We start from the raw sequence: 26,184 nt of genomic DNA, 5'->3' as shown, positions 1-26,184 counted from the left end.
AAACAAGGTGTTTATATATTGTTACCCAGCCTTTACATCGTCCCCCCCCCAATTTCCCCCCCCTAAAATCTATGTAATAAGAATACAGCTTTTATAGGAAGACTAGAGATGTAACATTTCAGGAAATAATGAAGCCGTGGGGGGAAATGTGCATTGTTGATAGCTTGGGTCCTGTTCTATCAAGTCCTGTGTTTTGGGGCTCGTTCTGGTTAGATGTTGTAGCAGTCAATTAATGTAGTTCCAATCAAAAACTCACACGTGAAAGAAACAGTCTGTGTTACCCCACCACTGCCACCAGATGCAAAGGAACAGCATGTAGGTTATACCACCCATGTTTCTTTCTTTTTAAAAAAAAATAACTTTGAGGCTCGGGTTTAAGTTCTCAATTAGTTTTCACCACTAGGGAATGGTGCCTCAGCTATAAAACCTTTTAACTGCTGCCACTAGAATAAACCATCCCTACCTCAAAGAAACTCAGTAGCCTGGTTCCTATGATGTAGGCATAGGATCGACGCTACAACTAGGTACAACCTTTCATAATGAACAAAAAATATGATCATTAACTAAAAAGTATTTACAAAAGTGAATAAAATGTCTGTAAAACAGGAGGTCATTTAGGATTGTTCTGTGTAAACACTGTCTATATCTTGGGATGGTGAGCTACCTGTTGGGAAAAACTGAAATGGCTTGTCTGCCAAAACAGAAATTGGACTTGAACAGTTGGTGTTTCCTTTTGATAACTGGATACAACCAACTTGTCAGCCCATTCATCTCTAGAAAAAACATATATGTCTCATTTTGCAGCAGCACTAGATTCAAATTTCAACAAATATTACTGCTGGGCATTAATGCATGGTAACTTCCAAGACAGGGATAACATTCAATTAGCATAAATACACATGGCACAGGCAGGAAACCAGTGTATGCAGTACTGCACGGTGAAACCAGGCCAGTATTCACAGGAGAATAAAAATAGAAAGGGATACCCTTTAATGTTCCATTTTTTTAAAAATCTCACAGATGTGTCTATTTGTGTTTTATAGGAGTGTACCAAATAATGTATGATTAATTCTTCTGTCCCACGCTGTAAACACTTTCATTTATGACTGCATAAGTATAACATGTAATACAATACAATCCATACATGTCCAGGACGAGCTCCAATACATTAACTGTCTGGTTTAATTTACAAGGAAACAAAACAGAGAAAGTCTTTCAGGCTTATTGGGTTGAGACGCTGCACAGCTGAACAGCTCTTTGGGGTCTCAAAACTGATGTTCATCTGTGCTTTCAAGTGCCCATTCTGAAACACCTGTTCAGTGAAATAGCCCACACAATACAAAGAGCAGTGCAACTATGGTTGTAATGCTAAACACTTTTCCAATTAAATGTGATGAATAAATCATTTGGAAATTATGGATGATATGCTGTAGAACAAGATTTTCAAAACAACAGATCAAAACACAAAACCTATCTGAAAGAATGACAACTTTCACACAGATTAGCTACAGCAATTTGATTTACTGATACTCTAGTCTTATGTTATTAAATAAAGTTAATTTAAGGGGGAAAAGACAACAAATCTGAAGAGCCAGCCTTTTCTCTTGCTGCAGATGTCTTCTAACACACCTGTAATGGCAGAGAATAAAGCTGCTTAGTTTGAATTTTCCAGTATTTGTTTAATCAAGCCTCACAAGGAAGCAACTACAATGCAAACATATTATCTTTTTCACGGTGCATTTATTTAGCTTATGAAAATAATCTCCTTGTCTCTGTTTAGTGAATTATCACTTTCATTTTCCTCTTCACAAAGTTATAGGCTATACAATAAAGACTTCAAGAGAGTTTCCAGTCAGGGGAACATTTTTTGGTACTCTAGTTTCAAAATGGAAAATAATTTCCTTACTCCTTGAGTTCTGCCAATGAAGCTGAAATCCTTATGTCATGGCCCAGTAAATAGAGAGATGTAATTAAGTCACTCCACTGGACTAATTCACCAAGTGGGCCACCACTAAAGGCATTTTCTGCAATCTTGAATCCAGATTCTTTTGTTAGGAGTCCCAGATGAACAAGGACCTGAAAAAGAAAGTCATAAACAAACATTGGTATTAAACATGCAGTAGATTCCTGTTGAACAGAGCGTGGATTCATGTTTGGATATATGGGTCAAATTCACTAGAAGCATATAAGTGTAACTGCATTCTACACCAGTAATTTGAACGATAGGGCTTACAAATGTATTTGTTTGACATATGAAGAAAATGTAAACATTCCAGCACTTGTACGTATTATTTATCACTTATAAAGCACCTCAAATTATAAAGATTAAAAGGTAAGACAGTCTCTCCATGTAAGCTTACAATCTAACAGACAGGAGAAAAAAAGAAAATAATGAGGACAGAAAGCAAGCCTGTTCAGGCACCAATTCCTGAAATGACTAATTCAGCTGTTATTAACCTAACTGGAGTAAACACACAAGGTGAGATAATGTGCTAGATCTGCCCCCTCATTGTACATTTCCATTGCTCTATACTCATGGGGGGTGACAGCTCTGAAAAGGGAAGACTCCTGTATCTGCCAAGGCTTTCCGTATTATTTTGAACACTGGAAAATCAGCGTTCAAAATTGCGTAGAGATCATCCACGCATCAGGAGACTCCCCTCTTCAAAATGTCACCTCCCACAGCATGATGGAAACCCACGAGGATGGGAGCGGGGATACTGCGCTCCCTCTCTACTCTACTCAGTTAAATAACACCTTATTAGAACCATAATCTCAGCAATATCATCTGATCTGGATTTTCCTGACTTTAAGTATACACGCGCGAGCGCGTGCGCGCTCACGCACACACCCAGCAGCCCCTAGCCTCCTGGCCAGTGGCAGAGGCCAAAATGTGCTTGCCCAAGAAAGCAAAAGGTAGTATATATTTTTTTAGTTTTCCCTATTGGTCTTAACTGCGATTCTGTGAACTCTGACAGGTTGTTATGGGTTTCAATTGTTATCTCATTCAGCTTCTGTCTTTACATAATATAGCATTTAGCTTCTATCTACTTCATCCCAGAAGGCTATCCTATATTCCTCAAATTCTGCTAGTTTCCCACTTTCTATAAAGTTCTTTCTACTTTCTTATTAGATTAAATACTTTCTGGTATTAACTGATGGTGGACTAGTCCCACTTTGATTTGATATTTATTTATTTATTTCATTTCTATACCGCCCAATAGCCGAAGCTCTCTGGGCGATTCACAAAAATTAAAACCAAACAACACACAATAAAACAATTTAAAATATATAGAACATTAAAACCACAATATAACAATACAACCACAATAAAACCTAGCAGCAGTGCAGGAGTTTAAAATACAGATTTAAAACAGCAAAGCTAAAAATTTAGAAAGCTAAAATGCTAAAATGCCTGGGAAATGAAGCACATATCATTAGCATTAGTTATTTCCAATGCCATTTAATCGAAATAATCTCTCATTACAACAGCACATTATCTATGAGGTACTGCAGCTTCCCCTAAGAGGCAATTAAAATATTTTGTATGTCCAAAAGGAATATGTATGCTTTCACGTCATTATGCTTCATATGGGGTACTAATATTTGAAATCTGCTTACCATTTGCCCACTCTGTCCCATGCATGCCAGTGCCTGCCCTCCAGATCCAAGGCTTTATCTCACCTTTAGACTCACATGCCTCCTTCCTTGTTACTTGAGCCTTTAATTAGATTATAAGCCTGTAGGCAGGGCCTTATAATTTGTTTTAGTTAATGCATGTAACATAGTACATGGTAGGCTTCTGTGTTAAGTGTCACCATGTAGAAGTACTTTCTCTCTCTCTTTCTCTCTCACTCTCTATGTATATAGTGTGTCCAATCAGCCCTTACCTGCCTTATGCATAACAGGCAGCACTTTAGAGAGAAGACGCTTAACCATGCACTTGAGTTTCCTCGATACAGCAATGAAATTGTTTAGTTTATATCTTGAAGTAGAACTCACTTTTTTCCGTTTTCTCTTTTCCAAGTGTTGTTTTTCAGCAAGTGATTTAATTGCTTCTATCCAGGTATCAGCCATTCTCCTTATTCGCAGCATCATCCACCGAAATTCTTCATGTCTGGACATCATTTTGTATAGCAAATCAAAATTGGTTCTGATTTCAGCCTTCAATTAAACAGTTAGTTTACAAAGTCAGTGGTACTCCAAAATAGATTAGAGAGGATTCATATGGATAAAAATAAAGTGTGTATTTGTGGGGGCTGGGAATATCTCAATTTCATTTTCATTTCATTCAAATAAAAGTTACACATCGATATTTCAAAATTCAAACTCACAAAGCACGAAAATGGAAACCATGCCCTCATATATTATTTGTGCGATAACTGTAATGGCTCCCACCACCTCATAATGCTACTTGAGCCATTTGAAACACTAAGTCAAATGTTCCTACTAAGGGTAAATTTAACAAGGAATAACAGCTGAAACACTGACTACTACGTCTATGTGATACACAAGTTTGCTAATACATGCTTGTCACATCTACACTTCTATACTTTAAATGTACACCTAAAATACTTAATGTTTGATGTGGCTCTTAGTTGAAAACCTAACAGTACACCTTAGCATTCTTTAATATTGCAGCCATTTCACTAAAAGAAGAGGAGATCCTTACTTAACTTGTGACGTTGAACTAGTCTCCGACCGGTTCAGATGCCATGCTGCGGCTCATTGTGGATTATTTAATTCATGACGAGCCTGGTGCCAGGTTGAATATACAAGCCCTGCTCAGGTGTGAACCCAGTGAACATGGGCTACGCAAGGGTTAAACAACCCTCACATAATACTAAAGGAGACCATGGGGTATGTGAAGGTTGTTTAACCCTCACGTAACTCCTGCTTGCCAGGTTCATACAACACGACAACCCCCAAGCATATTCAAAATGGCAATACCATACACCCCACATGTGCCGCAGCCTCACTATGGGTTAAATAAACCATGGTGGACAACAGTCATGTGAACCCCCCCATGTTTACAGGTCATTTAAATGGTTTACCACTATACAAGGACTCTGAATTTAACATGTTTATTTAACATGTTTATGTACCTCAGATTCTGCTGACTTAAAACTAACTTACCATGTATAAAGAGAAGCACAATCTAAAATCTTCACTGAAGTGTCTCTTTATTTTAAAGCAACTTCTCAAATTGTGTCTTCCAAAACAATTTTCTCCAAAAAACAACAACAGCCTAGTACCAGAACTACTGGGCATTTCGACTGGACTGGGTTTATTTTATGACCCATGATTTATATTGCTATACAGAAAGATGAAAATGAAATAATCTCAAAGCCCACTTCATTAAGAATTTTGAAAGCTGCAAGGCATACTTCTTACCATTGACTTTTGATCAGTTTCTTCATTAGGATTTTTTGCTCTCCAGGGTAAACGAGGACACCAGTTTTCAACCTGCAGAAATGGGGATCTTTTATTAAGCTCAGCTACAAACAAATCAAGCAAAATATTCAATCATCTATTTCCTTGATGTGATCCATTCCTTATTTGCTGACAGTCATAAGAGAACACCACAAGGTCAGCAGGTGACGAAACAGCAGCAGGAGTTTAAAAGATGTAGAAAACAGATTAACTATTAACGGTTTCCCTTTATCCCCTTCAGTGAACTGGTTGCCTTTTAATAACAGATCATATCTACAACATATCATTAAAAATATAGCTCTGAAGCCTTGAAGATGCTGGTGTGAGAAAACTGAAAGGCTCAGCATAGCAAGACAGCTGGCAGAAGGGAGAATGCACAGACTATTACACACTTTAGAAAGGAACAGAAGTACCATGCAAAAATAAATCTCAACGATTAACCAACAATAAAGGAAAAACAGTGACAATAAGATTCTTCTCCTTAGTAGAATACTGGTCTCAATAGAAGACATCACTTCCATTCATATTCTGCCTGCCTGGTTTAATATCCTAGAATGTAGGATGTCATGAATCTGTTCTCCTATTGTTATGGGTTTGCTATTGGTATTATTCCTAATGGGTTGAATGTAGTCTTATGTCATATATAAGACAGACCCACTGAAATCAACATGACTTGAGTCATGTTCAACTTAAGCCCCACTGATTAAAACAGATCTACTCTAAGTAAGATTAAGTTTGCATCTATCCCAATGTGTGATGCACACAAAAATACATGGAACCATAAAAGAAAATATTCTTGTACAGTACACAAACATGTGTAAGTATATTTTCATACTTTAAATGAACAACCACAAGAAGTTCAAAGTTGTATCACCTTTTCCCCTCATAAAACTCTCATAGGAAAGCAGAAGAGTTGGGAAAGAATATAATATCTCACCAGTCAAAAGAGTGCTGAATCTATCTACCAAATTATACATGGTGCTAAATGAGTCACTTGAAATTACGTTACATATAAAAAAAGGAAACAGGTGTAGGGAGCATCAGGATTAGGACCGTGGTACATGTGGAAGAGCAATTAGTCCTTCCCTTCCCTGCTGGGAACCACCACCAAACATTATTCTCCTCAAACCCATTTTATTAGCCCCAGAAGGGAAGCTTGGTACCAGTGTGAGCTTCCCTCCAAGGCAAAAAGCAGCTTCAGCGTGACTGAGGTCAGACAACACACTGTGGCTCACTGTGGGTTATTTAACCCACGATGAGCTGTGGCGCCCATAGGTGCCAAACTGCCTATCCAATGCTATGTACGTATTTTGCTGCAAAGCAAAATATGTACATAACATTTAAATAATTTAATACAAGAACCTTTCTAACAGGAAAAACTGATGATTCGATGGCAAAGTTAAATTCTATTAAGAAAAGCCCTTATTTCCACAAAACCTTTGTTTTAGGGAACAAATCAAAAACATGCAACAAAACTGCACAGGAGAACACATGTTAAAGTGTACACTTCTAATGTGGAGGTAATTATACAGAAAAGAAATAAAGTCAAGAAAGCAAAACATTTCCATCTTATGATAAGGTTTATGAAGAGTAATGAGAAGCATACTGGAACATGGTTATATTTTCAATGTTTTATATTTAATTAATTGTAATTACCTAGAGATTTTTTATTACTAATATAAATACTAATAAATAACAAACAATTAAAGGCCTATCAGTCATAATTAGGGGAACTATGACAAGAACAATGTAATGCAAGAAGGATTATATCTAGAATGAAAGACTAAAATCTTGGGGAATGGAAATATTAGATACGATTCCTTTCTCCAGAATCACCATAACCCATGGTTCAAGATGCTCAAATTTAGGATCACACTCTGTACTAAAGGGATCTTCCAGTTCCCACTGCCATGATAGACAGTTATTAGAATCTAGGCCCACTGATTCACAAAACAGTTACCTCACAGTGAGTGGGTTCGGATAACACGCTGCTGCTTGTTGTAGGTTATTTAACCCATTACAAGTTGTGGCATCCCTGGGTGACAGGTTGAATATGCAACCCCTGCTCGGGGGTTGTCATGTTGTGTGAACACGGTGAGCGTGGGTTATGTAAGGCTTAAACAAGCCTCACATAACCCTAAAAAAGACCATGGGTTATGCGAGGGTTGTTTAACCCTCGCATAAACCACACTTGTTGGGTTCACACAACATGATAATGCCTGAGCGGGGATTGCATATTCAAAATGGCGGCCATGCACACCCAGCATGTGCTGTGGCCTCACCCACAGTGGGATGTCATGTGAATAGCCCCAGTGTGTGGGTGGTATCTGTCAGCACTTTGATGGGAGAGAAAAGGTGTTTCCTTGGACATCCCAGTCCCAATCAGGCCCCCATTCACATACTTACCCCCCTTTTTTAAAAACAGTAACACAATTTCAAATGACCAGTTTAGTGTCACAAGAAGGTTGGCCCTATGCCACTGGATACATAATGTATAGTTTCTATGGCTGTTCGTCAAAGTGTTCAAATTTAAAAGGTGGCAGTCAGCTCCTTGGTATAAAAATTGTCTGAAATGTTATAAAATAAGAATACATTGTGATGTAAACTATGCTAGGATTTAAGGACTTCCAAAAAATAGCTACATATAAATGGCTTTGTATTACTACTCAGTAAAAAAGAATTAGAAGATGAATGAAACATTTCTAGCCATGTCAGAACCCCTATTGCCTCATTCCTGATAAAACAGCCAGAGGGATAGGAGGATATAATTGTCACCTTCAATTATATCTGAATGCATGACAACTACTAGTTAATTGACAAAGCCTGTTTTAAGAATTAAAAGGTTATTGTGCTGATTATTTTTCAAAACTTATAAAAGCAAATATTGATTTTGTACAATGCAATTTCCATCATCAATTTAGTTTGTGCAAAGAGGGCCACTAGAACTTTACCCAGTGGCTCACTATTACCAAGCACTCCTAAGTCACTGAAGAAAAATACTAAATTCTTTGAAAGTGTTCTAACCTAGAACACAGAAATTCCTTCTCAAAAATAATTCCTTCTTCCATGAAGCCTATATCTTATGCTCATTCTCATTCCCTCCTCAAAGTAAGCCTAAGTAATGTCAACTGCATTTTCCTGGTGTGTCTCCCACTGCCAAAATTTAAGAATGAGAAGCGGCTCCACAAGTTCTATCAATTAATTCATAAAGAAGGACGGCACCTACTGACCCGTTTCCAACATCAGTGGGGATCCTACAATGTTCACAAGTACAGCAGAGTGCCTGAAAAGTGCATGCTACATGTATACAGCAGAACATGTCCAGGGGTCCCTTTCGAATGTTAAGAGGGATGTGGCCTGTGGCATATGAACCTCAGGGGTATGGGTTGCAGATGCAATTTCACTTTGCTCTCTACACTGGGTAGACTGGGGGGGGGGCGGTTTGCAGACTACCTGGGGGGCAAGAGCTCTTTTTGCTTATTATGTCAATTGCTGTAGCATATTCTTTTTTTCCTCTCTGAAAAAAATATACATAGAAAAGCACTTTTTAATTTGTGTCCCAAAATTCCAGCTACCAGAAAATAGTCTGCACATATTCAAATGCTTGGATTTAAAGAAGGAGGTATATATAAATGCACCAAAGTTACAGCAGGCAATTTTGCCACCTGCGTTTCACATGGTGTTCTGATCTGAAAGGCCTCCAACCTTTAGGGGCAAAGCTGCCCCTGGAAAAATGAAGCAGAAAAGCCTTCCCTGGGTCAATGTCATTAAATTTGGATATTTCACTTTAATAATGAAGAGTTACTTGAGTGACAGTTATAATTCAGGTATTCAGGCTAGACTAGGACTGAATATAATACAAATAAACCATATTATATGAAAAACATAGGCATTCCAGATCAAAGCAAGCATTATTTCACATTCAGAATTGGCATGTTTTTCATTGCTATCTAAAAAAACCTTTTCCTTATCACATGTTCATTTGGAATGCAGTGGGAGTTGCATTGACAATGTTTTGACAAGAAGAGGTTACAGGTATGAATGAATTAACTAATGAATATGTTCTTGCTACATGTAAAGAAAATTATCGCCTGTTTTCAAAATGTTTCAGATCTGCATTCCACATGTAATAGAAAACTGAAAAACAATCCCACGTAGAAAAACATTAAATTGGTAACAGTGGAATAAAACCACTGTTAAAATTCGCACAAGAAAATTTCTATTATCATCTTCTCAAGGAATGTTTTTTACATGAATAATTTTGTGGCAAGGAAATATTGATCCTTATCTTTTTTATTAGAAAGAATTAACAGTCAGTACAGCAAGTAAGGTAGGTTGATACAGACTGCTGTCCAAATATATAATGATTATTTATCTATTCTTTGTTTTTGAACATGGCAATTTCATTGTAAGAGGTGGTTTAACAACACTGCTTTCGAATGTATAATTATTGGAATTCGAACAATAATAAAAGCAGACCTCCAGATTCTATTTTCAGTTATTAAAACAATGTTATATTATATAGGACATATTCCTTCCCTGCATGAGTGCAGCTCCCATGGGCCACAGACAGCTCTGTTCTCCTGCTCTCCCTGGTGCATATACAAGCGCACATACAACCACTGCACCAAGCCATTTCGGACAATGGGATGCCTCTGTGGCTTCCATATCCCTACCAATTTTCTTTTTTCTTTTTAATATACATTTCTATACTGCCCAACAGCTGAAGCTTCCTGGGTGATTCACAACAATTAAAACCATAAAATAAAACCATGCCCCTTCTGTGATCCACTCTGTTAAGAATCAGCACAGCACCTGCACAGGAAAGAACTGTGAGCACACTATTAGAATAGACGTGTTTTCATGGTGGTAGATGAAGAGAGACAGGTATCAACATCATGGGATGCTTACCAAGCACAGCAGAATGGCATCTTTGCAACACCACATTGCCTCAACCTGGTGCCCTCCAGATGTGTTGGGACTACAACTCCTTTCACCACACAGACAGCACGGCCTTGCTGGCTGCGAGGGGTGGGTGAGTAGAAGTCATAGTCCAAGACATCTGGAAGGTACCACGTTCGGGAAGGTCGTTCCAGTGCTTGCAAACTAATATAATAAATTACATTTTTGGTAGGCAAAGAAAATAATCAGTCATGCAACTGACAAGCTCCTACTAGACAGCAGTGAGCAGGTTTGTGTATCACAATTTCTCAATTCAAGACAGAGCAGCAAGCAGCAGGAGCAAATCACCCCAAGCAACGTGAACTTATAATTTCAGTAGGTGCATCCTAAAAAGGCACACACACAAACACACACGCTGGACTGAACTCAGATATCATGAGTCATTCGCCACTGGGTTATACCAAAGGCTAATCCTGTTTCATACTATTTATTTGCATATTACATACATGTAATACCCAGAAGACAGAGTGCTGGGATCATGGAAGGGGAGGAGATCACAAGGGAATGAGAACCCAAAGGACCGAGTGGATTTTCAGAACTGCCCTGCCCCAGAACTGAGCTAAAATGGTCTGAAAAGGATGATTAACCACTGGTTAAGGTTCATGGATAGGGTTTTGCAGGGTGGGAGGGAAGGCCTCTATTTGGGAGAAATAGCAAATGTTTATTCAATTATTAAAATTGTACACTATTAAATGATCTTAAGACAGCTTAATACCACCACCAGCTCGAACCGACAAAATAAAAACAACAGATACAAGGAGCCAGTGTGGTGTAGTAGTTAGCATGCTGGAATAGGAATGGGGAGACCCAGGTTCAAATCCCCACATAGCCATGAAACTCATGGCTATGGTAACTTGGGCAAATCACTCCCTTTCAGCTAGCCTATCTCATGGGATTGCTGTGGGGATAGAAAACTTATAAAATAGTAGATATGATGACTCCATTAAAAGAGCTCATATACCATTATTTAGCAAAATAAGAGGTCAGACCTCAACTGGCATGGGAAGGATTGGCACCAGGAAGAGAAGTCTGGGGAGTGAGTCCCATAATTTGGATGCCACCACAGAAAAGGTCCTCTGACCTACAGCCACCCACCAGAAAACAGGGCTTTGAAAGATTTTAATTGACAAGTAGGTTTATGCAAGAAAGGAATACCTCAAGCTGTAGCTGAAAATAATGTAATTGATTTCAAGAAAAAATACTTCAAGAAAAAATATCTTCCGTTATTCTCCAAGAGTGGAAGTCATAGGACACCCTAAGTAATAACACTCCATGATCCTAGAACATCATGATTCTAGGACATGAAACATAAAGGCAGACCAGGGGAAATCCATAAGGAAACACCTCCTGCAAAAAGTAGATGGAAGGGTTTTGATCCATTTTGTTTCTGTGGCTGCATGTCTACAGAGGCCAAAGATAAAGCAACCATCACATACTCCTAGGGAGTGGAGCACACCTTAGCCAGCTATCATTGCTTCCTGTGTTCTTTTAAAAGTCAGTGACAACCAGGGACTGAGAGCAGGAAAGAGAAAATCTGCTGTTAAGTTGTGCAAACAACAAGAGTGACACATAGTAAGTAATGTCTTTGATACCTCTTAGATGTAAAAAATGTTAATGCAACTTAGAGCCATAATATGCTAGGTCTCTCATACTCCATGAGGCCCAAAACTCATCCATATAAGACCCTTAATCATTTGCATAAACACAACATATTTTAATTGGTTTTGAAAAGCAGCATTAAATTGCTTATATCAGGCTAAACGAAAAAGGATTTAAAGTCACAGATGCAATGTGCACAGAGTTCAATTATACGATAACAATGGCACTTGTGGGCAACAATGCTGCCCCAGACATTTTATTTGGTGCCTACAGAGGTGCCCTTCCTCTCCTGATTTTTCTTTAAAAGATAAACTAACAGGTTTTCTTACCAATAGCTGGGACTGCTTCAAAGTGAAGTGAAGGCCTCAAACCACTACCATCTTAATTTCCAGTGACTGGCAGTAGGCCAATGCTTTCCTTTGCCAGTCACCAAGAAAAAGGAGGCCCTTCTCACTGGTGTCTGGTGATCTGGGGGGGGGGGGAGGTGTAACTAAAGAGAGCAACCAACCAAACCAAAAGAGTGTATTGTATCTTAGCAATTTGCCATTGTACGAACTAAAGAGAGCAGTGGGGGACTAAAGAGAGCAGTGGGGGGCTAGAGTGAGACTGGGGGGCTACGATGGGCAGTAGCAACCAACCAAACCAAAAGAGTGTATTGTAGCTTAGCAATTTGCCATTGTGCGAACTAAAGAGAGCAGTGGGGAACTAAAGAGAGCAGTGGGGGGCTAGAGTGAGACAGGGAGGCTACGATGGGCAGTGGTAAGCCAGCATAGGGCCAGTGGGGGATGGTAGGGAGAGCAGCAAGAAGCCAGTGGGAAGCTGGGGGAGCCAGCTCAGAGCAATCATGGGGGTTGGTGACGATTGTGTGTTCATATGTCTGAATGGATGGGTAACACAGAATCATAGAACAGTAGGGTTGGAAGGGGCCTACAAGGCCATCGAGTCCAACCCGCTGCTCAATGCAGGAATCCAAGTCAGAGCATCCCTGACAAACGGCTGTCCAGCCTCGTCTTGAAGGCCTCCAGTGTGGGAGAGCCCACCACCTCCCCAGGTAATTGGTTCCATTGTCATATTGCTCTTACACTCAGGACGTTTTTCCTGATGTTCAGCCGGAATCTGGCTTCCTGTAACTTCAGCCCATTATTCCGTGTCCTGCACTCTGGGATGATCAAGAAGAGATCCTGGCCTTCTTCTCTGTGACAACCTTTCAAGTACTTGAAGAGTGCTATCATATCTCCCCTCAGTCTTCTCTTCTCAAGGCTAAACATGCCCAGTTCTTTCAGTCTCTCTTCATAGGGCTTTGTTTCCAGTCCCCTGATCATCTTTGTTGCCCTCCTCTGAACCCTCTCCAGTTTGTCTGCATCCTTCTTAAAGTGTGGTGCCCAGAACTGGACACAGTACTCCAGATGAGGCCTAACCAGTGCTGACTGGAGGGGAACTAGTACTTCCCGGGATTTGGAGGCTATGCTACTATGAATGCAGCCCAAAAGAGTATTTGCCTTTTTTGCAGCCACATCACATTGTTGGCTCATATTCAGCTTGTGATCGACAACAATTCCAAGATCCTTCTCGCTTGTACTGTGGTTGAGCCATGTATCCCCCATCTTGTAACTGTGCATTTGGTTTCTTTTTCCTAGGTGCAGAACTTGGCATTTATCCCTATTAAATGTCATTCTGTTGTTTTCTGCCCAGCGCTCCAGTCTATCCAGATCACTTTGAATTTTGTTTCTGTCTTCCAAAGTATTAGCTATCCTGCCCAATTTGGTGTCATCTGCAAATTTGATCAGCATTCCCTGCACCTCCTCCTCCAAGGCATTAATAAAAATGTTGAACAGCACTGGGCCCAGGACTGTGCCCTGTGGTACCCCACTCGTTACCTCTCCCCAATTTGAGAAGGTCCCATTGATAAGCACTCTTTGAGTCCGATTCTGTAGCCAACTGTGGATCCACCGGATTGTTGTTTCATCTAGCCCACTTTGAGCTAGTTTGCTCATCAGGATATCATGGGGCACTTTGTCGAAAGCTTTGCTGAAGTCGAGGTATATGATGTCTACAGCATTCCCACGGTCTACAAGGGAGGTGACTTGATCAAAAAATGAGATCAGATTTGTCTGGCAGGACTTGTTTTTGACAAATCCATGTTGGCTTTGAATAATCATGGCATTGTTGTCAAGGTGCTTCCAGATGGATTGCTTTATCATCTGCTCCAGAATTTTCCCAGGGATGGATGTCAGACTGACTGGTCTGTAGTTCCCAGGTTCCTCCTTTTTACCCTTTTTGAAGGTAGGGGCAACGTTAGCCCTCCTCCAGTCATCTGGCACTTCCCCTGTCCTCCATGATTTCTCAAAGAGAATAGACAGCGTTTCTGAGAATTCTTCTGCCAGTTCCTTTATTACTCTAGGATGCAGTTCATCTGGCCCTGGAGATTTGAACTCATTCCAAGTCATTAGGTGTTCCTTGACCATATGCCTATCGATCTCAAGCTGCAATCCTGCCCCTTCAGCCTGTACTTCACCTTTGCCAGGGGGGTCATAGACCCTCTTTTGGGAGAAGACTGAGCCAAAGTAGGAATTGAGCACCTCTGCCTTTTCTTTGTCATCTGTTATCGTTTTGCCATCCTTATTGAATAGCTGAACCACCATTTCTTTCCTCTGCCTTTTACTATGCACGTAGCTGAAGAAAGCCTTTTTGTTGTTTTTAGCATCCCTTGCTAACCTCAGCTCATTCTCAGCTTTAGCCTTCCTGACGCCATCCCTGCAATTCTGTGCTATCTGCCTGTACTCTTCCTTTGTTACTTGGCCTTCTTTCCACTTCCTATATGTGCCCTTTTTTGTTTTCGGGTCATCCCTAATTTTTTTGTGAAGCCACAAAAAGTATGAGAGAGCGAGAAAGAAAGAGTTCAGGGGTGATCCAGAGAGAATGGAATTTGGAGGGATCCTGAAAGAGAGTGAATGTGTTTTTTCATGTGCCTGCAGTGACGAGAAGGGAGGGGTGTGTGTGTGTGTGTGTGTGTGTGAGAGAGAGAGAGAGAAAGAAAGACAGAAAGACAGACAGACAGAAAGAAAGCGTGCTCAGGAGGGCAAACGTGTGTATGGGTGGTGATCCAGGCTGAGAGAGAAAAAGATATTTGGGGTGTGTGTGTGTGTGTGTGTGTGTGAATAAGTTGGTTGGCAGAGATGGGGGAAGGAGAGTTTGCCTTCTGTAAAATAGGTTTCTGTTGATGCAAAAACTGGGTTCAAAGGAGTTGTTGCTTAAACCAGTTAAGATTAATCACAGTTTATGGTTTGGATTCAATGCTGAACTGTAGTTAACTGAAATCGGAAGAACAGCTTATCAGTCTCCTTCCCTTGGTTGCACTAGGAAGAGAGGAGAAGGAGAGTACACAAGCTGAAGGTTCATGCACTTAATGAGAAATTATAGTTTAGTGTTATAGCTGAACCATATCAAAGGGTTGTGTATGTAGAGCAGGGATGGGCAACCAGCTCACCTGAAGACCTCCAAGAATATAAAACAAGCTGGAATACTGTGAACTGCCTGAAAATAGCATAGGATGTTTTCAGCACTTGAAAAAACATTCATGGAAAGTTGTACAACAATCTAGATTCTTTTTATTTCCTTTCAGCTCCTAATCTTTCAGTATTTTACATGACACTTTCAAAATATTGGTATAGTTGGAACAGCCACAGAAGCAATAACATCTGGGGCCTGGGAAAAGGATCAGTCTCCTTTACACCAGGAAGAGCCAGGAGCCACAGACTGTCCCACTGCTCAGCTGAGAAGACAACCTGTTCCCTAGGGACAAAACATGTCACATTTCCAGGGCCAGGTTGCCAGCCTGCACATTTCCTGTGGCAGGAGCATTTATCCCATTGGTTAACCATAGAACATTTAAAGAGAAGCAGTTTTAGCAGCCACAAGAACAACAAATGTCCAACTGGGGAGTTGACATTTTACATCGCAGAGCCTTCACCAGCAACTACTGCCTTTAAAAATATATTAGTATGTGTTCATTTTTCAGGCAAAAAGGTGATATCTAAATATTTTAAGCAAATAAACAAATAAAACATGGAGCTGCAATCACGAAGGCTATATTTCTGTAATTCCTTTATTTTTAAAGATTAAAATTTTAAGGATTCTAATGAAAAATAAATGTTAAAATCCACCAGATACAGTCAGAGCCAGAAATATTGGAACAAGGACAACTGTTTTGGCAGTTGGCCTCTGTACACCACCACATCGAAGTTGAAAGGAAACACACCCAGATGGGAACGAAATCAGGACTTTCAGCTGTAATTCAAGGGGTTTGACAAAAGTGAGGCACTAACCATTCAGGAAGTACAGCCAGTGGCATACCCCCCTCCCCATCGTTGGTGGCTCATAAGTAATGGAACAAGCCAACATCATTTCAAACTTAAGGATCGCCTTTAATACCTGGATGAAAATCCTTTGCAGTCAATGACTGCCTGAAGTCTGGAACCCATGGACATGATCAAATGCTGAGTTTCCTCCCTTGAGATGCTTTGCCAGGCCTTTACTGCAGCTGCCTTCAGCTGCTGCTTGTTTGTGGGTCTTTCTGCCTTCAGTCTTATCTTCAGTAAGTGAAAAGCATGCTCTATTGGGTTGAGATCAGGTGACTGACTTGGCCATTGAAGAACATCCCACTTCTTTGGATCCCACTTTCTTTAGACCTTCGGCTATTGGGCGGTATAGAAATGAAATGAAATGAAATAAATAAATAAATAAATAAAATTATTTGCCTTGAGAAACTCTTGGGTAGCTTTTGCTGTATGTTTTGGGTCATTATCCATCTGCAATATGACGCGGCGTCCTATCAGTTTGGCAGCATTCAGCTGAATCTGAGCAGAAAGTATAGCCCTAACACTTCGGAATTCATTCTGCTGCTTTGATCAGCAGTCAGGTCATCAATAAACACCAGTGACCCAGGTCCATTGGCAGCCATACATGCCCATGCCATAACACTGCCTCCACCATGTTTGACAGATGATGTGGTATGCTTTGGATCATGAGCTGTTCCTTTCCTTCTCCATACTTTTCTCTTCCCATCATTCTGGTACAAGTTAATCTTGGTTTCATCAGTCCAGAGAATCTTATTCCAGAACTGGGCAGGCTTTTTTAGGTGTTTGCTGGCAAAGGCTAATCTGGCCTTTCGGTTCTTGAGCGTTACCAGTGGTTTGCACCTTGTTGAGAAGCCTCTGTATTTACATTCATACAGCCGTCTCTTGACTGTAGATGTTGACAATGACATGCCTACCTCCGCAAGAGTGTTCTTGACCTGGCTAGATGTTGTGCAAGGGTTCCTCTTCACCATGAGCAGAATTCTGCGGTCATCCACTTTAGTTGTCTTCCATGGTCTGTCAGGCCTTTTGCTGTTGCTGAGCTTGCCAGTTAATTCCTTCTTTTTCAGGATGTTCCAAATTGTTGTATTGGCCACTCCCACTGTTTTTGCTATCTCTCTGGTGGGTTTATTTTGTTTCCTCAGCCTAATGATGGCTTCCTTCACTCGCATGGACACCCCTTTGGACCTCATGTTGGGAGTTCCAGTGAACAGCTACCAAATGCAAATATAAGACTCAGAACCACCTCCAGGCCTTTTATCTGCTTGATTGGTCATGGGGTACCCAGGAAACAGGCCACACCTGGCCATGCAGCTGCTTGTCAGCCATTCGTTCCATTACTTATGAGACATCAACAATGGGTGTGTGTGCATGCCACTGGCTGTACTTCCCGAATGGTTAGTGCCCCACTTCTGTCAAACCCTTTGAATTACAGCTGAAAGTCCTGACTTCGCTCCCATCTGGGTGTGTTTCCTTTCGACTTCAATGTGGTGGTGTACAGAGGCCAACTGCCAAAACAGTTATCCTTGTTCCAATATTTCTGGCCCTGACTGTACATTAAGTCTACATGCTATAGATCTGTACGGTGCTGATAACTAGGAAAGCTCCTAAAATTACATAAATTTGCTGGTACGTAACAGAAAAGGGTGGATTCAGCACCCCTGAACAGGGTTCTATCTGCATAAAGGGATTTACTGCCTATTCTTCCCTGCTGCAGTTCCCTGCACCCCTTAAGGTTTGGGGAGCCAGGAATGGTATGGGATATGACACAGAGGGCTGCAGATGAAAGGCAAATCCACTTGAAATCACAGACCTCTCATTCCACAAACTAATTTTAGTAACATAACAAGTGCATGGCTACATTCATCTGTTCTGTATGTTATCTATTCTAAAAACCTTTTATCAAGGTACTTTCAAAAATTCTGGACACATGTCAAGTATGTGATACATCCTTTTATCTTCCTGCAAAGTCCCTGTTATCTCTCAAGGTATCTGAAAATTAATACTGTGTCGCATCATTCCTAAAAATGTTTTTGGAAATACTACTGAAACTTAAAAGAAAATATTGACATATTTTTCTCAATACCCTGAGGCACTTCAAATTCTACTGCCATTACACAAATTGCTTTGCACATAGTCACTACCATTTAGCATTCAGCTTTCACCCACATCATAAACAGTCAATTCTCCATCACTGTTCATTTTGACAAATTACTTTGTGAAACACCAGCTCCAAGTTATCTTTAGCAGCCAACACAGTCCATATATCCATATCATTGTAGTGGATGTAAGAATTTCATTTCATGCTTGTATTCACAAATATTTCAGCTTTCAGCCTTTGCTGTTTAGTATTAATCATAGCATTAATCACAGGATTAAGCATGCTGAATTTAAATTCAAGGCTAATAGCATGACCAAACAGTTTTATGTGCTGTCAAAAAAACCCTCTTAGAAAATCCGCAAAGACCTTTATTTTTGCTGTTCACTAAACATAAAACAGATTGATGAGCAAAATGGTTAATTTGTTCTTTAGAGAAGCATAATGCTTCCTATAAAATTATGCACTGTAACAACTGTTGCATGAAGTAGTTTGTAAATAAACTATAATCTAGTTTGTTCAAAGACCTAAGATTCAATGTTAGTTAAAAATATAAAAACATACTAACATGTGTCAAGTGAAGGAAATTAGAAACTTTTTTGGGGGGGGGGTATAATCTGGCCTTGAAAGTTGTTCTCACCTACGGGGTGGCAGAAACCACTGGTGGGAAGGAATGGGCAAGGTTATAACCATCATTCCACATTACGTTAGCTGAATCTGTGGCCATAACCTTGATGTCATGTGACGCAATTGCCTAGCACAACAGGAACTCTTGGACTTCCAGGGGGCATCCTTCAGCGAACATGCTGGCCATCTGATACTGCTGCCTCTGTTTCAGATCTCATAGAACACTTGTATGCTACCTCTCCAAAATCCCAGTTCTAATTCACAACCACACTAATAATGGGGCACAACACTCTGATAAAGATTTTCCCAGCATTACACAAAATAAAAAAGTCTAAAAGTTATGCATAGATGAAGTTAAAATACTCTATGTACAAGTTTATATATAATTGGCCTTGTAAGAAAAGTTGCTCTTTAGAAAAGTAGAATGAGAAAAGAAAAATTACCTCCAGATCTCCTGTTGAACTGGCAGGGAACATTTCCCCTCATCTCCTACATACTAAAATAATACGTTCAAAGTAACTTCATCTTTGCAATTCCGTTTTGATATTTTTGTCTGTAAGCCCTTTTTGTATTTTTGATTTACCGATTTTAAGAGGTGGCAGCTTATAGAATGGTTTACTAGCAGACTACCAACTTCTGCTATTGAATAGGGTAGAGGGACCTAGTACACTTAACAGAATGTGTCACCAGGTGGTTACAGAAGTAACAGGGCTGCTACTTTAGTATAGTGCAGAAACATGACTGCTGCATGGATGAGCAGTGGTTTGTGCCAGGCACTACTGTTCATTCAGAAACCATATGCATGCATGGTGCTGAAGTAGCAACAAATGGTAGCACAAACCACCACTGATTACTGTGTATCCATCTTCAAATAATTTTTACTCATCCAGAGCCTATTAACAAAACAGGCTATAAATCAAATAAGTAGCAGTTTAGAAATTATAGCACTAATTTGTGTATAAAGTATACACAAACCCAGCACTCAACCTCTGCTTTCTGTTATCTAAACGAATAATCCATCAGTTTAGGATTATGACTGACCAACCCATTTAGATATGAAAAGGTTTTTTGAAGGATACCTTCTTTGCAGTTAATTAAAGTGTAATATTCTATGTTCTATACACCAAAACTTAAACCAAAGTAATAGAGAGCTGAACACTGATTAAATATAAAAAGGGGATATACTGATCTACTAAAAATCTGCTTCCACCAACGTTATAGCAGTTCCTTTGCTGGCACTCCTGTGAAGTGTATTTGTTCCATCATCTCTACTGAGTTTAATTAGCATGTCTATATAAAGATACCGGTAATACTCACTGACAAATGCCAGGAAACACTAAGATACCTCCTGAGGTGAGGGAGATATTAACATGCTAACTTGTTCTAAGAAAATGTTTTGGTCTTTCATTTCTTTCTGCAAGCTAAGAGAATAAATATGCCATTTTTTTAAAAAGTGGCTTCAAAAGCAAAATATGTACATAGCATTTACATAATTTAATACAAGAATCCTTCTATATACAGCATTGTCATCATCAACAGGGAAACACTGATGATTCAATGGCAACGTTAAATACTATTCAGAACCCCCACCCCCCATTTCCACCAAATCCTTGTTTTACTGAACAAAATTACACAGGAGAACACAAAGCATAACATTTTCTATCTTATGATAAGTCTTATGAAGAATAACGAGTAGCATACTGGAACATGGTTATATTTTTAATGTTTTGTATTTAACTGATTGTACATCACCTAGATAATTTATGAGGTAACTAATATAAATAATAATAAATAACAAACAGTTAAAGACCTATCAGTCATAATTATGAAAACGATGGCAAGAACAAGGCAATACATGAAGGACAACACCTAGAATAAAAGACTTTTCTGCTCTAGAATCTTAGGGAATGGAAATATTAGATATAATTCCTTTTTCCAGAATCACCAAACCCATGGTTCAAGATGCCCAAATTCAGGACCACACACTGCAGTAAGGGGATCTTCCAATCTCCACTGACAAAATTAACACCTATGTATTACAGTCTAGGTCTGCTTATTCACAAAACATTTACCTCACAGAGATTGAACGTTCAAATAATTTTCTTGTTAGCCTGGAAACCATTTGGTACCTTTCCCCCATTCCCCTATCCTCCTCCAGAGTGGCTGCAAGGAGGATTTACTTCAATTTTAAAGTAGCTGTAATCTGTCATTAAGCAGGAGCCGGGACAAACTGTGGCTAGTGTTAACTGTGGCTTAATGAAACAAACCAGGATCATAAACCATGGTTTGAAGATCACTATTTAATAAGCAACAGTTAACACTAATTGCAGTTTGTCTAGGTTGGGACATAATGATACACCATGGTTAGTTGAAAACTGAACTGTCTATTTTCTCTTGAAAGATAAAGTTGTCCTATAAAAGGAAAGCTTCCCTTCATTCTGTTAAATTAATAATGCTTGAAATGTTCTTTAAAAGCTCAGTTATTCATCCGGACTTTCTTGTAGCTTTACATATAAGTAGCAATATAAATTTACTGACCTCACTGAGGTAAATAAAGAAGGAACATGTGGACCCATCCACACCATAACTTGAGTAACAAGGATCAGATCGCCACATATCTTTCATCCACTAGAAGAAAAAACGATACCCAATCAACAGGTTTATGATCCTGACTGCAAGACATTTAGAGTAAATTTCAGGGAGCTGGTAGAGAAGCATTTTAGATCAACAAGGTTAATGTAGGCTTCAGTCAATAGCAGAAAGCAATTGCTAGACCCTGTGAAGGAAAAGGGCAATAATAACCTCACCATTAGTCAATACATCTCATCACTCTATGGTTTACCACTGTAAGTATGATCTTTTATATAGAGGGATATCTGGCCTGGAACACATCTTCTGTGGGGCTGTTTAATCCATGCAAGTACAAGTGAACCGCAGGGACTAATACTACCATGCCAGCAAGGTAATGCACAGTTGCTCTCACTACTGCTCAGCAACATGTATTTGCTTGCAGGCTCAGGAGTCTCACCACTTCGGGCACTATCGTCCAGATCTACTTGTGAATGACAACACAGTATTGTTCAAATATTTTCTCAGAAACAAACTATTGGCTATTGTAGCGAAACCTATCAAAACTAACCAAGCTAAACTGTCATTCAAGTTTAGAAACGAATGCAAGTTTCATTTCTGTTTGATAGCTAACTTGTCCATATTTCAAAATTTAGATTGGTATTACAAACATATAGGAGGTCTGAAGCTGTAAGAATAATTATATGCTACTATATTACACACAACATTTACAACTACAGATAAGATAACTGCACAAATTTTCTTTCTAAGGACATCTTACATACCAAGTGAAGATATACATACACTAGGGATATTCAAAAACATTTTTGTATACCTAGCAACAACTCTTCACTTTAAATTTTAATAAACGTTTAAAGTGTCCTCAAGCAGGTCTGCTTGAAAACACACAAACTGTTCATGTTAAAAGAGGATTTTGATAATTATAGTAGCACTGTGACAAATGTTTCAATCTATTTATTTTTGACTATTCATTGGGGTGAGGAATGAAAACAAACTGTGCTCAAAAACTGTGGGAAGGGGTGGGAATTTCCAGAGAAATTTTTTAGGGTTAAGGGTTTCAGTACTTAACTTACTGTAAAGAGGGGGATGAGGGGGGGACGGTCCTCTTTTTTTTTTTTTTTACTGTTTCCCTCCCTTTCTGTCCTCGTAGCCTCTCTGGCTGCTTGAGCTTCTCAGAAAGCCCCCTGGGGGACTTAGTCAGGGCTTCCTCCTGTGGGGCTTTCCAGTGCTGCTGCAGCCTGCTGAGTGCCTGAAAGCTGAGAGAGGCATTTTGGCTTGGTTTTATTGTTATTAAAAGTCCTTTTAACAACAACAAAAATAAGAACAACAACTCCTTTCTCAGTTTTCAGGCATTCAGCAGGCAGCAGCACTGGAAAGTCCCAAGGGAGGAATTCCTGGCTACGTCTTCTAGGCTAGAGGGCTTTCCAAGAAGCTCAAGCAGCTGGAGAGGCTGCAAGAAATGAAGGGGAGGGGGCGTGAATGGTAAAAGAAAGCACACACGCGCCCTTCATCCACCTCCTTACAATAAGGTAAGCACTAGAGCCGTGCACCTTGAAAAATTTCTCCAAAATTCTCAACATCCCAGCAAAAGAAGCAGAAAAACAACTAGCCCTTTTGCAGGGAATTGAAGAGGATGTAAAAGGGCAGGTAGGGTTTCGGTACAGCATGAAATTATAGTGCTTAACTTGATAGCTCTTTAACAAGTACGTTTTGGCACTACTTTTATGCATATATCATCACCTTGATTGCTCTTTAACAAGTAAGGTGGTAATGATGATGGTGATGATGATAAGATGTAACTTTTTAAAGAGTATAAAGGGCAACACCCTATGTCATGAGTGGGACTTCCTCTCCCCGCTCCACAGCAGAGTTTTGGGTGTACAAGTGATTGCAAGGGGCAGGGGGAATCTGTTCTGCCAATGGTGTCTGTTCCATTGGTAAAAGGGCAGGTAGGCTTTCAGCCCAGCACTAAATTATTTGTGCTTATTAGCTGAAGAACCCATTAGAGCCCCCATTAGCTAGAATACTCAATCCCATCCCATACAATCCACTTCTACTACTTTTATGCACATATCATCACCTGTATTCTTCCACCTGCAATTAGAATTAATTTAAACCACTCAACTAATAGAACTATAATTTTGGGAACTGTTCTTTTTGGACAATAGTTTATGAATGAATTACTAGGTACTCTGCTCCAGCCACAGTACTAACATTTCTTCATGTAGTGTTAGGAAGAATTAAAAAGTGTATAACTTTTTCACTACTTGCCTTTTGTCACTTTAAGTTAACTTAGGGCGCAATCCTATTCAGATAGGCAGCCGCCTCTGAACTCGGAGGCGACCACCTATGCAATGCGAGGCAGGAGAAGCACAGAGGGATTGTTCCCTCTGTGCTTCTCCTGCCCTGCATTATTAGCTAGACAGCCGATTGCAGCTATCTAGCCACGGGAGAACGGAGAGGGGGAGGAGGATGCTGTACGACACATTGGATGTGTTGTACAGGCATTTCCACCCTCCCTGCCCCAGAACGACTGCAGAAACACCCCTTTTCAGCAGTTCCGCACTCCTCTTGTATGCTCAGAGGATAGAATTGTTCCGCACTGCCTTGGAGGCAGCGTGGAAGTGGAGGAAGGTCAGTTCCCGGAAAACCAGATAAGCTATGGCCATCTAGCAGCCATAGGATTGCTCCCTCCATTTGTCTCAAGAGATGATATCCCCCACCCCACCCCAGGGTTTGTTCTGTTTGTAAACACACACACACACACACACACTGAAGAAATGCAACAGAAGATTGGTCTTACTTTTATTTTGCCCTCACAGTGAGGAAAACCATCCATGGGAGGTAGTTCACACTGTTCCTGGGCTCCATTAATGAGATCTGAAGAGGAAAAAGAAACATAATATGATCCAGTAATATTCCACATCATGGCATATTCATGTTTTTCACCTCAACTGGCTATGCAGATGAGTCACCAGTGAAATGCCAATGGAATTCTAAAATCTATCACTGCTTTCTCCCCCCACCTCACTATTACAAAACTGGAATAGAGCCATGCAACCAGGGAATAATAAAACTGAATGTGCAACAAGTGCGCTCAGATATGAGAGGGTTATTAAGAATTGATGAAAATAATGTCTCATCATTTATAATTAAGCACAGCTAACTTCCTAACCAGAATGCAATTAACCTATTGGTTAAATTAAAGTACAGCAATTATTCAATTAGCTGTTGGGAGTCAAATGCCTGACTGACAAATCACATAACAAACATAGGTGGAAGCTTATTTGATTTTAAAGTTGCATATCCTATTATGACTCTGTGAAGCACATCCATTTATTACAGCAGCATTTTTTTTTAATGTACAGCATTTTAACCCCACTCTTCAGCCAAAAAATTCTCCCAGAGCAACTTACAAAGATTAATAATAATAATACAGTCCCTGCCCTCAGATTTATAATCTAGAAGTCACAACACAACAGGAAAAGGGATTGGGGGAGGGGTTGTTGTTGTTCAGTCGTTCAGTCGTGTCCGACTCTTCGTGACCCCATGGACCATAGCACGCCAGGCCTTCCTGTCCTGCGCTCTCTCCTGGAGCGTGCTCAAGTTCATATTCATTGCATCCGTGATGCTATCTAGCCATCTCATCCTCTGCCGTCCCCTTCTCCTTTTGCCTTCAGTCTTTCCCAGCATCAGGGTCTTTTCCAGGGAGTTTTCTCTTCGCATTAGGTGGCCAAAATATTGGAGCTTCAGCTTCATTATCTGTCCTTCCAATGAGCACTCAGGGTTGATTTCCTTTAGGATGGACTGATTTGACCTCCTTGCAGTCCAGGGGACTCGTAAGAGTCTTCTCCAGCAATTGGGGGAGGGGAGGAAAAAGCAAAAGAGGCACCAGTTCTTAGGTTCAAAGTTCTTATAGGTGTTATTTCTGGCAAGGAAGGGCAAAACAAGCTTGCTAGACCTGTTCCTTCTCTGGCCTCCCCCTTGCCATGATGTTCTTCCTGGGAGGCAGGAGATACAGCTTCCAAGTGGTCCTTGGTTCTCTTGCTGATAGATGAGGCCAGATACTGCAGTCCCAGGGAACTCAACAGCACTTTATTTAAAACAGCACATTATTATGGGTATGAAAAAAAGAGATGGACCCTTGGTTTGATCCAGCATGGCTCTTCTTATGGCTCTTCTTAGGTTGGTCAGAACCACAGCTTCTGAGCACTGAAGCTTTTTCCCTCCCTGCCACCTCGCTTTCCAGCCCTAATGGATTCCAAGTGGGATGCATAGAGAGTTTGTATGTATACACATGGGGATTTGGTGTTGAAGACTCCCAAGATAATGGCTCTGGGTGATTTCAATCTCTAAGCCAAGGTCACCTTGTTGGGAGAAGCTTTAGACTTCATGTCTGCCACAGCAACCATGGGGCTCTCCTAACATGTCATCAGCATGACATATATTGCATGTCAAACTCTTGATCTGGTGTTCTTGACTGGGCAGAAATGTGATGGTCTGGTAGCGGGGAGTTCTTTT

At 40.2% G+C, this 26,184-nt stretch overlaps 1 protein-coding gene across 10 annotated transcripts in view; it reads right to left on the bottom strand.

Annotated features, from left to right (window-relative positions):
- The window catches only part of MGAT5 (alpha-1,6-mannosylglycoprotein 6-beta-N-acetylglucosaminyltransferase), a 197,722-nt gene that overhangs the window by 63,086 nt on the left and 108,452 nt on the right, over positions 1 to 26,184 (bottom strand). For all 10 annotated transcript variants that reach the window (XR_014784184.1, XM_084808742.1, XM_084808752.1 and 7 more), the window contains 5 exons: positions 24,467 to 24,543; positions 21,613 to 21,702; positions 5,395 to 5,466; positions 4,003 to 4,164; positions 1,907 to 2,076 (listed from right to left, as the gene is read on the bottom strand). Coding sequence is in view for 9 of the 10 variants with exons in the window: in XM_084808742.1 (XP_084664868.1) it covers positions 1,907 to 2,076; positions 4,003 to 4,164; positions 5,395 to 5,466; positions 21,613 to 21,702; positions 24,467 to 24,543 (571 nt within the window). In the remaining variant the exon portion in view is untranslated. The remainder of the gene's footprint in view (positions 1 to 1,906; positions 2,077 to 4,002; positions 4,165 to 5,394; positions 5,467 to 21,612; positions 21,703 to 24,466; positions 24,544 to 26,184) is intronic.

The sequence above is a fragment of the Heloderma suspectum genome, chromosome 1, assembly GCF_057233095.1.
Source record: "Heloderma suspectum isolate Gila_16-S chromosome 1, 16-S_ref, whole genome shotgun sequence".
Classification (NCBI taxonomy): Eukaryota; Metazoa; Chordata; class Lepidosauria; order Squamata; family Helodermatidae; genus Heloderma; species Heloderma suspectum.
The sequence above is the reverse complement of the archived record's forward strand: the minus strand, read 5'-3'. Positions and strand labels throughout refer to the sequence as shown.